The 15,835-nt window shown below is 41.8% G+C and overlaps 2 protein-coding genes across 6 annotated transcripts in view; one reads left to right on the top strand and one right to left on the bottom strand.

Annotated features, from left to right (window-relative positions):
- The window catches only part of Rnf170 (ring finger protein 170), a 32,663-nt gene extending 24,007 nt beyond the window's left edge, over positions 1 to 8,656 (bottom strand). The window contains exons 1-2 of one of the 3 annotated variants that reach the window (XM_074054580.1): positions 8,479 to 8,656; positions 2,804 to 2,872 (exon numbers count right to left, since the gene is read on the bottom strand). Coding sequence is in view for 2 of the 3 variants with exons in the window: in XM_020184685.2 (XP_020040274.1) it covers positions 2,730 to 2,866 (137 nt within the window). In the remaining variant the exon portion in view is untranslated. Of the gene's footprint in view, positions 1 to 2,729; positions 2,873 to 3,539; positions 3,755 to 8,478 lie in introns of those variants that run through there. The other 2 variants (XM_020184685.2, XM_074054579.1) reach the window with 2 other exon arrangements.
- A 154-nt stretch (positions 8,657 to 8,810) lies between these two features.
- Positions 8,811 to 15,835, top strand: part of Hook3 (hook microtubule tethering protein 3) — a 113,789-nt gene continuing 106,764 nt past the window's right edge. Inside the window, exon 1 of one of the 3 annotated variants that reach the window (XM_074054576.1) lies at positions 8,811 to 9,091. In XM_074054576.1, the coding sequence (XP_073910677.1) occupies positions 9,035 to 9,091 (57 nt within the window). In that variant the 5' untranslated portion in view covers positions 8,811 to 9,034. The remainder of the gene's footprint in view (positions 9,092 to 15,835) is intronic. The other 2 variants (XM_074054577.1, XM_020184692.2) reach the window with 2 other exon arrangements.

Raw genomic sequence — 15,835 nt, 5'->3', positions numbered from 1 at the left:
ACAGCTTCAGTTCAGCTGGCCCATATGCAACTGCCCACCTCAGACTTTGAGGTTTACCTTCACTTCACTAATAAATCATTTTTTGCTATATTAAAAAAATGGCATCCTTGTCTTGTTCCTGATGTTAGAGGAAATGTTCTAAGTTTTTCCCTATCCAGTGTGATGTTAGCTGTGGTCTTGTCATATGTGATCATTCTGTTAATGTGGTGTATTGTGTTCGTTGATTTGTGCATGCTGAACCACCCTTGTATTCATGGCACAAATCCCACTTGGTCATGGCGTATGTTCCTTTATGTTAGATCAAATTTGCTAGTATTTTGTTGATAATTTTATACCTATATCATAAAGAATACTGGCTTATTATAATGTTATTTTCCTGTAATGTCTTTATCTGGATTTGATATCATGGTAATGTTGATCTCAGACAACAAGTGCCTTAGCAGATACATGATTTACAAATAGTCTTTCCTATTTTGCAGGTTTTTTTCATTTTCTTCCTTTTTTTGGCAGGGATGGGGGAGGGCAGGGAAATTGGAGTTTGAATTAAGAGCTTTGTGCTTGCTATGCAGGTGCTCTACCACTTCAGCCACACCTTCAGCCCTTTGGTGCTTTAGTTATTTTTTGGATAGGGTCTTATGTTTTTTTATCCTGGGTTGGCTTCAGACTGAAATCCTCCTATCTACCTATATCTCCCGTGGAACTAGGACTACAGATATGTTCCACTGTTCCCAGATTATTTATTGAGATGGGGGTCTCGCTAACTTTTTGCTCAGATTAGTCTCAAACTGAGATCTTCCTGATCTCTGCCTCCTGAGTAGCTGGAATTAACAGTTATGAGCCACTGTGCCTGACATCTTCACTTTCTTGATCATGTCCTTTGAGGCATAAAAGTTACTAATTTTGACGAAGTTTGGTTTATGTATCTTATCTTTTGTTGCTCATACACTCGTGTCATAGCTAAGATCCTTTGCCAAATCCGAAGCTGTGATTTTTTTTTTCTAACTCTTATAATAAAATTTTCCTCTATAAGTGTTACACTAGTCTGTTTTCCATTGCTATCATAAAATGGCTAAGAGTGAGTATTTTATAAAGAAAAGAGGTTTATTTGGCAAACAATTTTGGAGGCAGGAAGTGGTGAGAGCACCCTGGCCACATCACATCATGGTGGATGACTCACAGCAGGATTACATATGGGAGGGAGAGGTCAAAACGCAAGATTGGAAGGTAGAGCCATAGCTAGCTGAACAAACTGAGGATTCCACTAGAATTATGTTAATCAATTCTGAGGGCAGTGTCCACGATGACCTAAATACCTCCCACTAGGCCCTACCTCAAAAGTTCCATACTACCTTCCAACTCTGCCATTTTGAAGACCAAGCTTCTAACACATGAACCCTTAAGGAACAAAGCACAATGAAACCATAGCAAGCATTACAGTGTTAGCTTTTACTTTTAAATCTTTGACCCATTTTGAATTAATGTGTTATGGGTCCAATTTCACTCTTTTGATGTGCCTACCTAGGTGTGTCAGCAGCATTTATTGAGATCTTTCCCCACTGAGTGGTCTTGGCAACCTTGTCAAAAATCAATTGACTATAGACATAGGAATTGTCCTTTCTGAATCTTGACTCTGTTGTATAGCACTTTAGCTAATCTCCCAAATTTAATAAGCATGCTTTTCTTTTTTTAGGTGCGACTGGGGTTTGAACTCAGGGCTTCATGCTTGCAAAGCAGCTGCTTTACCGCTTGAGCCACACCTCCAGTTCATTTTGCTCTAGCTATTTTGGAGATGGGGTCTTATGAACTATTTGTCTGGGCTGGCCTCAAATCACAATCCTCCTGATCTTAGCCTCCCAAGTAGCTAGGATTACAGATGTGAGCCACCCACCAGAGCACAGAATAAGCATGCTTCTTATGTTTTCTTTATCCTAGTTGCTATTAAAAATGAACAGAACATGCTCGCAGTCAGAGTCCTACAGCAATGCAAAGTGTCCTTCTATTTGGTTTATATTAAAACTTCAGTCAGTACTAAACCAGTTATGAACTTACTTAAATTTGCTATCATTTAGTCATCATTCCTCACGATGTCTACAAGTATTGGTATGCAGTAGCACTTCATAAAATACCTTCTGAAATCAAGCTAATGCTATCCTAATAAGAGGCTATCAATGCAGAGGTTAAAATTACAAGTTAATCACTACTTTTCCCCATGTTCACAATCTGTTTAACAATCCTTTCTATAGTTTTTACAGGAAACACACTGATTCGTAACTTGGGGGACTGAAGATCCACAGAATTCAAATCCAAGGCCTTTAAATATTATTCCTGATAGCATAACAATCAATTGAGCCTAATTAATTAAAATTAATTCTAATCTTAATTTCTTTTACGCTGTGCACATCTTTTTTTGGCTCAGCTTTTTCAGTTAAAAACTGAAAACATTTTGCACTTCACATACTAGTTGACAGACTCAATTATGAAAATTAATTTTTAACTATGATACTCTGACAGGAAAGATTAACATTATAGTCAAAATATGGATGATGATTTTAAATGTTTTTTTATAGGACAGAAAAATAAAAGTTAGCATTCAGAGTTCAATGGAGAATAAAATACTTCAGTAAATATATATGATTCCTGAAATCAGCTATTTGTTTTTCATAGTAAGTACTATGTATTACTAGGAGTCAAAGAGTCAGTGTCTGAATTCATTTGTACTTGAGTCTCACCTGAAAAGTGCATATACCAGGGTAGCAATCAAAGTGAAACTGACCACAACTGCCACAAGTACTTGGTCACTTACTCCTTCTATAACTGAATCATCATCCAGCTTCAAACTTTGAACTTCACCTTGATATTTTGCCATTCCAGTCTAAAATATGAAGAAGAAAAAAACAAAAGTTACAAATGACACAGTGAAAATGAAATATACAAATAAAAGCAATCTAAGAACAGCTGACTTCTAATGTATTTCATATTGACAGCGTGTGCCTAACGTAGGCTGCCTTAGCATAATTCCAGTGAAGACTCCCTCATTAATGGGTTCTTTAAAAATATGCTAAAAATATTACAGAGTACAAAATGTTATTTCCTTTAAGGAAAACAAAAACTGTATTTTATCATCTATTTATATTTTTAATACAAAACTTTAAAAAATATCCTTTCTTCTTCCGGCTTAGGCTCCATTAAGGGAAAAGACACTGTTTTTGACCAACTGCTCCTTTCTAACTCCTGAAAACCAAATGAAGTCTCCAAGAAGAGCATATTCTCATTCTCCTTCACGGCACTGAATTTACCACCTATGGATGGGAAAGAAAATATACTGCAGTCTTCTGTAAATATACCTGTATTATTTAATATATGCTCTGTCCACAGGAGGACCTAATAAACACTTCTCTAAATAAAAGTGACTTACTGTACTATAATGTTTGTTAGTAATTTGAAAAGTAAAAGATATTTAGGCTGAAGCACATTTACATCTAGACTAAGACTACTTGAATTCATAAAAATTTTGGTGCTTGAAAAACTATGAGCCTCACCTGAATCTAAGGTCAGTTTATAGCTCAGAATTCTTTGAACTGCCTGGAATATGGGATCACTGTGAGGCTGCATTTCCTTAAGAAGTGAAGAGGAAGGATATGTAACTTCCTTCTTATATTCTAAACTAGAGAAAAATGGTAGCACCCAATTGTACAGCCCAACCACATCGGAGTCCAAAGATCATAGGTAATTCATATTTTTTCAGATGGCAAAACTGTAAAGTTCAAAGTCTTACAAGATACCTAAAGGGAAATAAAGGAAATAAATATTCAATTAAATAGATCTGATATTATAATTAAAATTAAGTTCTACATTTATGTAACTTATTGTGTTGAAAAGTTTATCCAAAATCATCGTTAACTAGGTAAGTGTCTGTTAAGAGGACATTCTTAATGTGAAAGACTAACACTGCTGAAATGAATCTGGATTAGCTAGTAAGAAAATTACCTACTGCACATGGAAGGGTTAAGCAAATAAATAGATCAAAGGCAGGTTTTCTCAGCTTGACACACAGTAATAGCCTGATAGATCAGGAACTTAAATAACAGGTTTCAAAGGCATTACGCAGGTGCACACAAGTAAACCCAGAGCTCTACTTTTAGTATCTTCATTCAAAAGAACAGTTAAACTACAAGCTAAAACTGGAAAAAAAAAAGGCTCAAATAATCTAAAGTCAGGCCAAGTAGTGAGCTGAGATTTTAATTTTATGAGGCTTCCTATTTTTTAAATTAGAAATGTTGTGGCTGTGAGAACTACTTGTATCTGCTCACAGATAATCGAAATGGTATCCCTGCCAGGATTCCCAGCCTCTAATTACTGATTCTAATTACTCCAGTTTTGGGGACTAAATCAAATTAACTAAGGAGAAAGTGCTTTGCAAGTTAAGTGCATCAAGAGAGGCATTATAATTATTACTCATATTTTCTCCTGTGCTATACATTTAGACAGTTACCATACACATTTTATATACATACTACCCATAATTTGATGTCTATGCAATTATACCCTTAAGAAATTGCTTTCTGTACACTTTTGAGAGCTCAGTGACCCAGGATACATAAGCATTGCATACCCATACGTTATTTGCATTATTTTACAGCAGAAGTGTTCAATGTTGTTGAGAGAAAGAGGTCAGCTGCATTTTCCTGCCATGTGGAAATCTCAATTAAGCCTGGAGCTGCCACATGGAGATCTACTAATGGTGTCTTATGCACTTGTTGGGGGCTTCAATAGCACTTGTCATAGTTTTTATAATCCAAGTAAAACTGGGATTAGGGGCTCAAAAATAAGGTACTATAAGGCACCTTGTCTTGAAAAGATAGTTTAATTTGAGATTACAGGGGATAAACAATGAAACAAATCATAATTTTCTACTTGAGAAGATGACATACACTTCAAACTTTTGTTTTTCAGACAGGGTCTCACTATGTAGCCGAGGCTGGCCTCAAACTTTTGATCCTCTTGCCTCAGCCCCTCAAGTGCTGGAATTATAGACATGTACCACCATGCCTGATTATAACAGCTCAATCTTAAAGATGAATTCCAAAATTAACCTGACTGTAGTTCTCCAATTTCTGGTTTTTTTGGAGTCAGTGCTTGTCTAGAATGAAATAGTGTTGCTGATTTTGTCTGATAGCACAGGTTCTTAACTGCAGCCCTAAGAGTTACTGCTTGGATATTAAGAACCTGGATTTTAGTTCCAGTTTTGCTACTACAGCTATGATCCTACGGTCTCTCAGGATCTCTTGTTTCCTGCAAATTGTTAAAGTTGGGCTTGATGACTTTTTTGGTTCCTTTCACCATGACATTTCCCTGATTCAGAGTTTTCAAATAGAAAAAAAGATAAAAACAAAAGGTTAAAGTAGTTAAGCAGGGTATAGGACAAGAGAGCCAGACTATCATTTCCCCCAGGACATAGTTCTTCGTGTGAATTCTTCTCTAGTACCTATTACTTAATAAAAGTAATGCTAGTATTTGCCCCCTTTATTGAGATGCAGGCTAGGCTTCAGTGCCCCTTCTTACCCACCACTTTGTCACTCAGTTTCCTGAGGGTGCCTTCCAGGAGCTCAGTATGGGCAAATGGAGGTACCCATTTGGACTGCAAGGCATACCACTGAGCAGTTCTCTCACTATGCCATAGACTTTTTCCAATCAGGAAACACATCTTATTCCCTTGATCTTACATGTGATAAGGAGGAAGCCCTCCTCCTTACTGTACACTTGAAACCCCAAAACAAGGTCATTAAATGTACAGAACATGGTATTTAATCTATTTCATGAGATCCTGTCAAATATGAAAATAAAGTTATTAGCACCCTGTTTTTAACTGTTGGAGATTTACAAAAACAAAACACGACAGATCTTGGAAAGCATGTAGTGGAACTGACAGAAGTCTAAAGAATAACTGATTTTGTTACTGCTTAGCTGGCTGACTTACTGAAGAGTAGTGTAATACAGCAAAGATGTACACATTTTGGAGTCAGCCAACATTTACTTATGTAAAGTCTGAGTCTCAGCCTCCTCATATGTAAAATGAGCAAAATTAGGTTGAACTACATCAAGCTGCCACTTCTTTTTGGAAAAAAGAAAAAAAGTCTTACTTTGTGGAATTTATATCATGAAGGTAAAACATTTAACATATTGTATGGAATGATGTATAGGTTCTGTGTAAAAGGAAGCTATAACATTTTGATTACTATTATTAACAACTATCAAGGAAATAGCAGAACTATGAAAAAACTTGATCATGCCTTTTAAGTAGTGCAACAGCTGCACTATTTAATCTCAAACTCTCTTTAATCAAAGCTCTCAGTATGTGTTCCCTGGGAAAATTGGATAAATTTGGGAACACTGTCATATAGGACCCCACAGTATTCCCCTGAATCTGATAAACAGCTATAGATGAGAACTAGCCCCCAGTTAACCAGAGTTAGGGAGTAAGCAGACAGCTAAGACAGGTTCACCTCACCTCTCCTGGTCTTTTCCTTAAGCTTTCAGGGACGGGAAGAGACACGCAAACACACACACGCACATACAAATAATGGGAAAACAGAAACTTCTAGGACTTCCTGGAATAGAGAAACTCAAGTGTTTTGTTACACGAGATCATGTAGAAATCTGATAACCATATGGTTTCTGCAATTTCTCACATTCAAGAAGCTTTTACTTTAACTTCCTTCATTGAGGCTAACTTGAGCTACAAAATAAACCTCAAGAACACTACATCATGCACAAAAGCATTGTGGATCCACAGTCAAGCCTAAAAAAAGAGGCTTTGCGGCAACTGTATCTTAGCCTCCCACAGTTCCTCCAGCAAGAGATAATATCTGTGGTCTCCCCAGTCAAAGACAAACACTGCCAATCAGGCTTAAGTCAATTTAGCATGTATTTACTATTTACTTGCTTAACAGGGGTAGATTAAAGCGACAGGGATTCTACAGAAACAACTTAGTGTGGAATGCAGGAACTATGGTTTGACAGAGATCCAGACACATCAACAGAGGAATCAAAGACAGAAGAGATTTATATTCACAATTTCTAAAGGCTTTTCTATTCTTGGTGTAAGAAGAAAGTCGCAAGAAAGACCACTCAGAAGACTTCAAGTAAAATGTTTTACATTCACAAAACAACCAAATCATGCATGTGCTGTTAACTGGTACTCTGAAGCATCATTAAAAAGTCAGTGTTGTCTTGGTAGTTCTCAGGGCTCAATGAAAAAAAATCTATTTTTTTTCCCTGTTGTTTTTTGCAGTGCTGGGGTTGGAACCTAGGCCATGAATATGCTAGAGAAACGCTCTACCACTGAACTACATCCCCAGTCCTAAGAAAACCTACTCTTAACAGGAGATGTGATCCAGGCTTCACTGCAAAACCCAGTGAAGATGTGTTCTGGGAAGTTATCTTTGCAGCACTCCAAAGCAACTTTGCCCTTATCTGCATACCCTATGGATCCACAATTCTCCTAGGACTCCAAGGCATGTGTCTGGGAAACTCCAGCACTTTTGTACTAGGATTCAAGCGCACGAATGTTTCTAGCACTGTTGATTGCCCTAAAGTGGGACAAAATGCACATCAACAGAATGGATACACTGCTTTATCCACACAGTGGAATACAAATAATGAAATTTACCTATAGATAAGCCCAAATATTTTAATATTAATTGAAAGCCACAGAACAACACACTTTGATTCTTCGCATAAAAGCTCAAAATCAGGCAAAGGAAAACTATACTACATGCATATGCAGGTGGCAAAGCTATAAAAGTACCCATCACAAAAACCAGGCTAAGGAGGGTTTCGCTCAGAAAGGAACACAGGGAATGAGCAGGGCAACTCCAGGGGAGCTGGCAAAGCTCTTTTTGTTATCTGGGTGTTTTATTAATTATTCCCTAAACATGTATGTCCTATGAACTTTTCTGCATATGCTGGCTCTAGCGCTTAAAAAACGTATTGGAAACCCTGCACAGATTCGTGTCTCTATAAAGGTGAGAGCTGGTCAATAATGCATCTCAATGGAGACAACACTGGCAGAACCAGGCCAGACCTGCCGAGGTTCTTACGCATCGGTGAACTGGCGCCCACCCGCTCCGGCCTCGAGTAAACGTTTCTGGGAGTCGAAGCTCCGAGCGAACCAGGGAGGAACGACGGATTCTTCGGCGGGGCCAAAGCCCACCCAGAGTCTCCGAGTCGCCCACCACCTGGGCCCCTCCACCGTCGCCCGGCGGTTCCAGACCGGCAAGGGGCGATGCCTGGCTTAGCCCGGATTCCTGGAGAAAGGCAGAGCGTGGGGTCCAGACAGCGACCGCTGCCCGCAGAGCCCACAGCCCCGGTGTCCCCGGCATCCCGCCCACGCGGGGCCCAGCCGTCCAGGCCTGCCGCGGACCCGGGTTCGGGGGCGTGTCCGGCCATGCGCTGGCGGCTGGGTAGGGGAGCGCGTACCTCTCCACCGCAGAGGAACTACCTCGCCAGTTCCCGGTGATAGAACAGAGATTGTTTCCGGGGACCGCCCTGACACCCCTCCTGGGCAACTACTAGCTGTCTCTTTTTTAATTTGGAGTGCCGGCGCCGGCGCACGCGCACTGCGGAGCTTCCGTGAGAGCGCGCGGCCAGGCGAGGAAGGCCCGTCGCCGCCGTGCCGGGCGCGCGCGCGTGGTGACACGCAGCGGGCCGGCGTCGGAGGCGCGCGCGAGTGTGCGCAGTGGCACGGCCGCAGCTTGCTCCGGGTTCCGCTCGCGCAAAAGGGCGTGGGCGGCCGGGGAGGGCGCGAGGCGGCGGGCGGGGCCCGGGCGCGCGGTCCCGAGCGCGAGGAGAAGGTGGGGGTACGGGGTGACGGTGCGGGAGCTACTGTACAGCGCCGGGGCCAGAGGCGACGGCGGCGCAGGGGAGAAGCTGGGCCAGAGTCTGGTCGGCTGCCGGAACTGCGGACTCGATCCAGGCAGAGCGCGCCGTTTCTGGCTGAACGAAGAGGCGCTGCCGATCCGCCCGCGAGAGGAAGATGTTCAACGTGGAGTCGGTGGAGCGGGTGGAGCTGTGCGAAAGCCTGCTCACTTGGGTACGTGGTGGCCGGCTGGTTAGTGGGAAGGCCCCCTCTCAGGTCGCCTTTCTGGGACACCCCCCACCCTCGTCCTGGAGCGAGCTCCCAGGGCGACGGTGCCGTCACATCCGGGGCCTGGCGTGGGCCGCGGACGCCGAAGTGGCCGGGATGGGGCGGGCTGGGCCCAGGGTCCGAGAGGAGCTGGCCTGGCTTGAGGCATGGGCGGTTCGGGTTGTCCGAGTGGAACCCTGTCCTGTGGAGGCTAATGATGGGGTGCAGGCTTCACTATAATTAGGGCTGTTGTGTGCAGCCCAACAGGCGCGGGCGCTTCGCTCGGGGGCTTCCAGCGACACCACAGCGCCACTCGTGCCTGCGCCCGGGGAGGCGCCGGGAACCCTGGCTGCGGCGCCCCTGGCCTTTGTTGTAACGATCGCCGACCGTCCGACGGTGGAGCCGTCGCAGGGGGGAGAAGTACTTGGAAGGCTGAGTAGGCAGAATACCAGTGGCAACCAGGGACAGGGGATTTTAAAATATGAGATGCATTTTGGCTATTAGAAAGTAAGTGATGTGGAGGTTCTTGTAAAAGGTAGCAAAGGTAAAAACGTAAACTGGAAGGTATCTGGGGAGTCAGTAATGGAACTCAAAGACAGTGTGGGGCAACATTGTGGGATTCTAATTTGAAATTATACAGTTATTAAGGTTCTCGAATTTTAAAACAAATGTGTTGGCTTCTAATATCAAGCCTTTAGCAGCCACTTCAAGAGCTGGGCAATAAACCCATGCGTGTATGTTTTTCGTGCTCTGGTTGGAGGTGGGTACAGAAGTACGCAGTGCCCTGGTATAAACCAGGTGCCTCAGAGTGTTCTTTTACCTATTGCTAAAAATGTTAAATGTCCTTTCTAGAAGAACACGGATATATTTATAGAGGCGACTGTATTTTATTTGCGTATTTTTGGAAGATGCTAGCGATTGAACTCAGGTCCTCCTCCATGCTAAGCAAGGGCTCTACCGTTGCCACACTCTCAGCCCCCTTTTTATTAATTTTAGAGGTATAATTCAAATGTCAAAGGAATTCTATTTATTGGTGCCCAGGTTACAGGTTTAGATCCCTGTCCGATCACTATCTTCTGTGCAGGGCACTTTGCTGTAAAGATTTGAGGAACATCACCTTAGGTTGGTTGTAACAAATGTAATAAAAAATAGTCAGGTTTTTATAATTTGGCTGCATCATGACTCAAATTATGTCCTCTGAAACATAGAATATATACAGTGGTAGTAGAACTTGATCTATTTGGTTTTATAATAGACTATTCTTGGGATATCAGATTGTTCAAAATAATACTTAGCTAACATGCAACTCTAATAGATTGTAACTTCAGGCAAGGAAATGGGCTTTTACTTCTGTGTTTTAGAAGAGAAGATACTGATAAGTTGCATAATGCGTCCAAGATTTGACCAAGCAGGGAGAGATAAAGGGAAGAATTTCTACTTTCTTTGATCCTGTGGAAGGAATAGATTTAACTGAGGTTAGTAATAGAAGGCTGAGGATCTTCAGAGTTTCTTGCTTGGGTTTGTACCTTGCTTCCTTCCTGAAAGCTAGAGAAGTAAACAACAATGCAAAGATTAATTGAATCTAAAGTGGTGGTATATTGTTTAAAGTCTGAAAAGAAAAGACATGGAAATAGAGAAGTATTTATTAAGAGTATCTTCAAAAAAGATGATAGTGCAGCTATTTGAGTGATAAAAAGTATAGAGGAAAAACCATGAAGGACTTCTAATAGAAACAATTTTGAGAGAATCTATTTAGAATCAATTGCAGTGTCAGGAAAACAGGTAATCCATGTTATCAGCTGCAGAGGTCAAGGAATATGATATAATAGACTTTTAGAAATGTCAGGAAGCCTCATCAAGGAAAATTTCTGGAGATAAGATTAGAGATTATTGATACCAGACGTCCACACAAAGATGGACAATGGTTTTTTTGGGCAGTACTGGGGGTTGAACTTAGAGCCTTGGGCTTGCTAGGCACACACTGTAACTGCTTGAGCCACACCTCCAGTCCTAGATGTACAATTTTAAAGATTTGAAAATATTTTAAGACATTGTTCATCAAAATGTTTCAAAATATGAGTTGAATTTGAATGCTGGATTAGTTCTCTTTTGGTTGTCATTATTTAAAAAAAATCTTTATATGAACAATATGTGAAGTAGCTCATGATGTGCAGGTTATCTCATAGCAGACCATCTGGAGGCCAGACAATGCTGATTACAGTTCCAAAGCTAAATGTAAGGGAAGATTTACAGTCCTCTCTCATGAAAAGACTCTCACTTAGAATAATTTACACTAATTTAGTAAACTTACAGTCAACTTGAGTAGTGGTTTTTTAGCACATGAGAAGCTAGATGGTGTTGCAACACTCAGCAAAATATAGGCAGCTGTCGGTGACAGTGAAGACCCAAGAACTGAAAGTTCAATCTGATGATTCAATCTTTGGGCTGACAGCCTTGTATATAACTCTGGAGCCTCCTTGTTTAGTTGTGAGTAGGAAATAAAAATTTGTTTTCCTTACATAGCATTTAATTTGAGACTGGAGAAACGTATATAGCACATTGAGAAGTTCTCTGCCTAGAAACATTTAAGATAATAAAAACTCGGGCACATAAAGAGATGACTCTTAGTCACCTAAGCAGAATTCATTCTGTGGAACTGGATCTCCTTGCCCCAAATGCTGGATAAATTGCTGTTGTATCAAAGGGCCTACTAGCCCAAGAAGCACTCTTCAAATTTTTGTTGAAAGATGCATATTTACTATAGTATGAAATATCCTACTAATGGAAAATATTTTAAGCTTAAATTCCAAATCAGTTTTTGTAGCAAGCAGGTTCAGCAGGATGTGCTTAAAAATTTTCACCCTATCTCCTCTCCCACCCTCTGAGTCAAAAGGTATTCCTACCTGTTAGAAAATAAAAAATAAATAAATCTGCCCTGTCAAGCCAGTTTCTTGAACTGCGTGTGAAACTATTGCACTGTCCCAGATTTTAATTAGTTCACTAATTTTGGAGTGCTGAGGATTGAACCCAGGCTCTTGCTCATGCTAAGTGTGCACTCTACCACTGAGCTACATCTACAACCCTTTCCTGGGTTTTAGAAACTGAAAAACAAGAATCTGGAATGCTCCTACCAGTAATAACATGAAGCTAAGTAGGAAAAGAATCATACAGCCTTAGTGCACTTATGGAAAACCCAGCAACCCTAATGTACCGTTATTTTTGTATTACTTATTTGGGAATGTATAAAATGCCCACTATAGGATTAGGAAGGTTATAGTTCTTAGGGTGGTATCTCCCACATTCCATTCTCTCTGCTATGTGTGACTTTATCCTAACCAACAATGTGCTGAAATTTGATCCTCTAATGGAAGAATGAAGAAATCTCTGCTATACAGAGGTTTAAAGTTCTTCAAAAGCACTTAGGACAAAATAGCATGGTAGTTCAGAGTACAGCTTCCAGCCTCAGTCTGCCTTTCATTACACTTTTGTGCTTAGATTGCCCTCATATTTAACATTAAGGCTACTGACTTAGAGTTGTTCTCATACATTACCATGGACTAGCATTACCCGAAGGTTTGGTAAAACTGTGATTGCTGGGCCTAGGCTCAGAGTTTCTAATTCTGGTCTGGGATAAGGCCTGAGATTTTGCATTTCTAACAAGCTCTCAAGTCATGTGTCATGGGTAACATGGGACACACATTTTAAGAACCATTCCTCTAGAGCAGCGTTTTTTTTTTTTTTTTTTTTTTAACCTTACTGCCATTAGACATTTTTGTTGTGGGCACCCTGTACATTGTAGGACATTTAATAGTAGTGTTGCTTACTTCTGCCCACTAGATGTTGATAGCACCTGCCTACGTGTAACAGCCAAAAATGTCTCCAAGGGAGCAAAATCACCCCGGGTTGAGCACCACGATCTCATGTTCTACTACTACTCTCATACTTTTGTGGAGGACGGGAGGAAGAGGTTGGGTGGTGTTCATAGAGCTTCTTGGAATTGAAAGAAAGGTTGTGACCTTTCAGGTAGAATTTCATGCCTGAATGCAGTTAAGTGTAATGAAATGTCCATGGATATTAGCTCAGAGAACTGGTGGGTGATAGATTTTTTAAAAAAATTATTTGATCTTGTTAAAAATAGATTTCTAGCTACACACCCAGAGATTTTGATTCAGCAACTGGAGCTAAGAAATGTGTTATTTTCAAATTGAAAACTTGCCAGATGATTCTCATGTTTTACACCCCGGTTTGGGAACTTTAGACTTTTCAGAATACCTAATGTGCACCTGTTTTCTCATTCATTCCCTAAAGAACGCACCCCTCCCTCCATAAGCTATTTTCCCCAAGTTTTACGTTGAAAAACTGGTATTTGCGAGAGATGAAATAAAAATATCCAAGATTACACCCCAAGTTAGAAATAAAGCTAGGGATTAGAATTACTTCATTATATTCAAAGCAATATTTACTGGGGGTTTATTCTGTAAGCCCCTCATTCTGGGGTATTGTACCACAGTTAGTGGTAAAGGCATGAGATACAGCGTTCTTTTTTTTTTCATGAAAAAAATAACTTATTTTGTACAAAATAGCTACCAGTGACCTAAGGACAGGTGCTGTCATGTCCCCAAGAAGGGATCCTGCACTCAGAGGAACAGGAGGGAGCCCAGCAGAAGCTTGCCCTGGCCCAGCAGGCGGCCCTGCTCCAGGCTGTGGCTCTTGAGCTTGGCCTTGTTGCACAGGGACAGTGCACCTGCTTCTCGCTGAGACCATCAAAGCAGAAATCCAAGGTGGTCTTGTGGCTGCGCCAATCCCAGTGCCGCACTTGGGGCCACAGGACCAGGCTGAGGGGGCAGCCCATGGTGCATGGCTCCAGGGCGCCTCCTGCAGGGCTCTCAGTGCCAAGGAGTGCAGTTTCCCCAGCAGCTGCATCCTCAGCTGCATTAGTGGGAGCTGGGCCCCGAGTGGCAGTATAAGGGCTCCTGGCAGTTCCATTATCCTTTTCTACCATGGCCTTGGCCAACTCAACATGAATATCCGTGGGTTGCAATATATGCCTAGTTGATGGATGCTGAAATCATCATTTTCCATTTTCTCTGATCTTGTCAAGAGAAACTTCATACTCTTTATTTCAACATTAAATATGTCCTACACTTTATTATTTCTTCCGTACATAAATTAGTAGTCTTCTGTAAACCTGGATTTTTACTGTTGAGCTGTAGCTCTTCTCTCTTTAATTTCTTTCAGCTTTGTCAATGGAGCTGATGTTATCTGCTCAAGATGCGACCCCTTGTTTGATTGAAAGAATTCAATCACTGCATTGATGGTTGTCTTAGCGCTTGTGTTCCTGGTCAGTGAGAAACTTGGGTACCGAGGCCAATGATCTGAATTTTAGTATTTCTAGAATATTTTTGTTTTCTCTGAGTGTAACGGATGTGCTTTCTGACTTTAGGGTCATTAAGTGGGCAACGTATTCTGAAGCTGTCTTCCCGGCTGTCCCTCCCCAGGCCTTCAGAGGAGGAAGCAGTTCCCGCTTCTGTGCGATGCTGGGAAGATGGCGCAAGGCCGTTTCTTTTCCTTTTCCTGGGAGCCGCTTTACTGAGCGCTGCGGGTTGGTCGCGGGCGGGGCGGGGCGGGGCGGGTTCACAGGAACGCGGGGAAAGGTCGGGGAGGCGCGGGCGTCCCGCCTCCTCCGGAGCCCGCGGCTGTCACCCGCCCCGCACCCGCCGCCCCACGGCAAGCCTGGGGGACGGGGAGTCGGCGGCCCCGCGCCCTCGCGCTGCCCGCCCCAGATGCCCGGCTTCAGCCAGGACTTGTTCAGTTCTCCACACAGTCCCGCAGAAAGTGGGTCAGCAGGTCCGCGACCACCGACTCCCGCACCATGGCGGTACCAGGCAGCGAAGAGGAGCAGCGAGATACAGCTTTCATTGCTGATTCTCTTTTTCCTCCTATGCAAACCTCTAAGAAAGATGTTTTTTTTAATTATTTATTTGTATCTTTAGTGTATTATAATAGCAAACTTACAGGAACAGCACAGAAGACAGACAACATTAAAAACATGTACTTGTATGTAGAACAACTCAGAACAGTGTAGTGAATGGATAGAATCTACTGTATGATGAAAATGCTACAAACACCATTTAGTTGCCATCAATAAGAATTTTTTAAAAAAATCTAAATGCTGGCATTGTCCAGAGAAATTTAACAGTTTTATTTATAATTGTTGAACTGCTGAAACCTGTTTACTAAAACATTTGACTTGCATTAATGCTTTACATCCCTGCATTTATATTAAAAATCCACACACAAATGAAAATGGAAAAACTGCCAATACGTGATTTCTGTCCTCCAGTTTTCCACTTGCAATCATATACTTAGCTACCTTTTAACCCCAAGGAAAAAAAAGATCAGAACTAACAATAACAGGAAGAAGAGGAAAAAAATTTTTTTTAAAGAATGAAATGTTTTCCACCTAGTGGGTTCTTAAGCAGGCTCTCCAGGAATGCAGCATGCTAGCTGGATATCTTTTGGCATAATTGTTACATGTTTGGCATGGATAGTACACAGGTTTGTGTCTTCAAAAAGGCCAACCAGTTAGGCCTCACTGGCCTCCTGCAAAGCACCAATAACTGCGCTCCAGAAGTGCAGATCGGTTTTGAAGTCCTGAGCAATTTCTCGCACCAGATGCTAGAAGAAGAGTTTGTGCGAATCGTAAGTTCC

This window comes from Castor canadensis, chromosome 14, assembly GCF_047511655.1.
Source record: "Castor canadensis chromosome 14, mCasCan1.hap1v2, whole genome shotgun sequence".
NCBI classification, from domain to species: Eukaryota; Metazoa; Chordata; class Mammalia; order Rodentia; family Castoridae; genus Castor; species Castor canadensis.
Note: the sequence above shows the minus strand (reverse complement) of the source record. Positions and strands in the feature narration are given on the sequence as shown.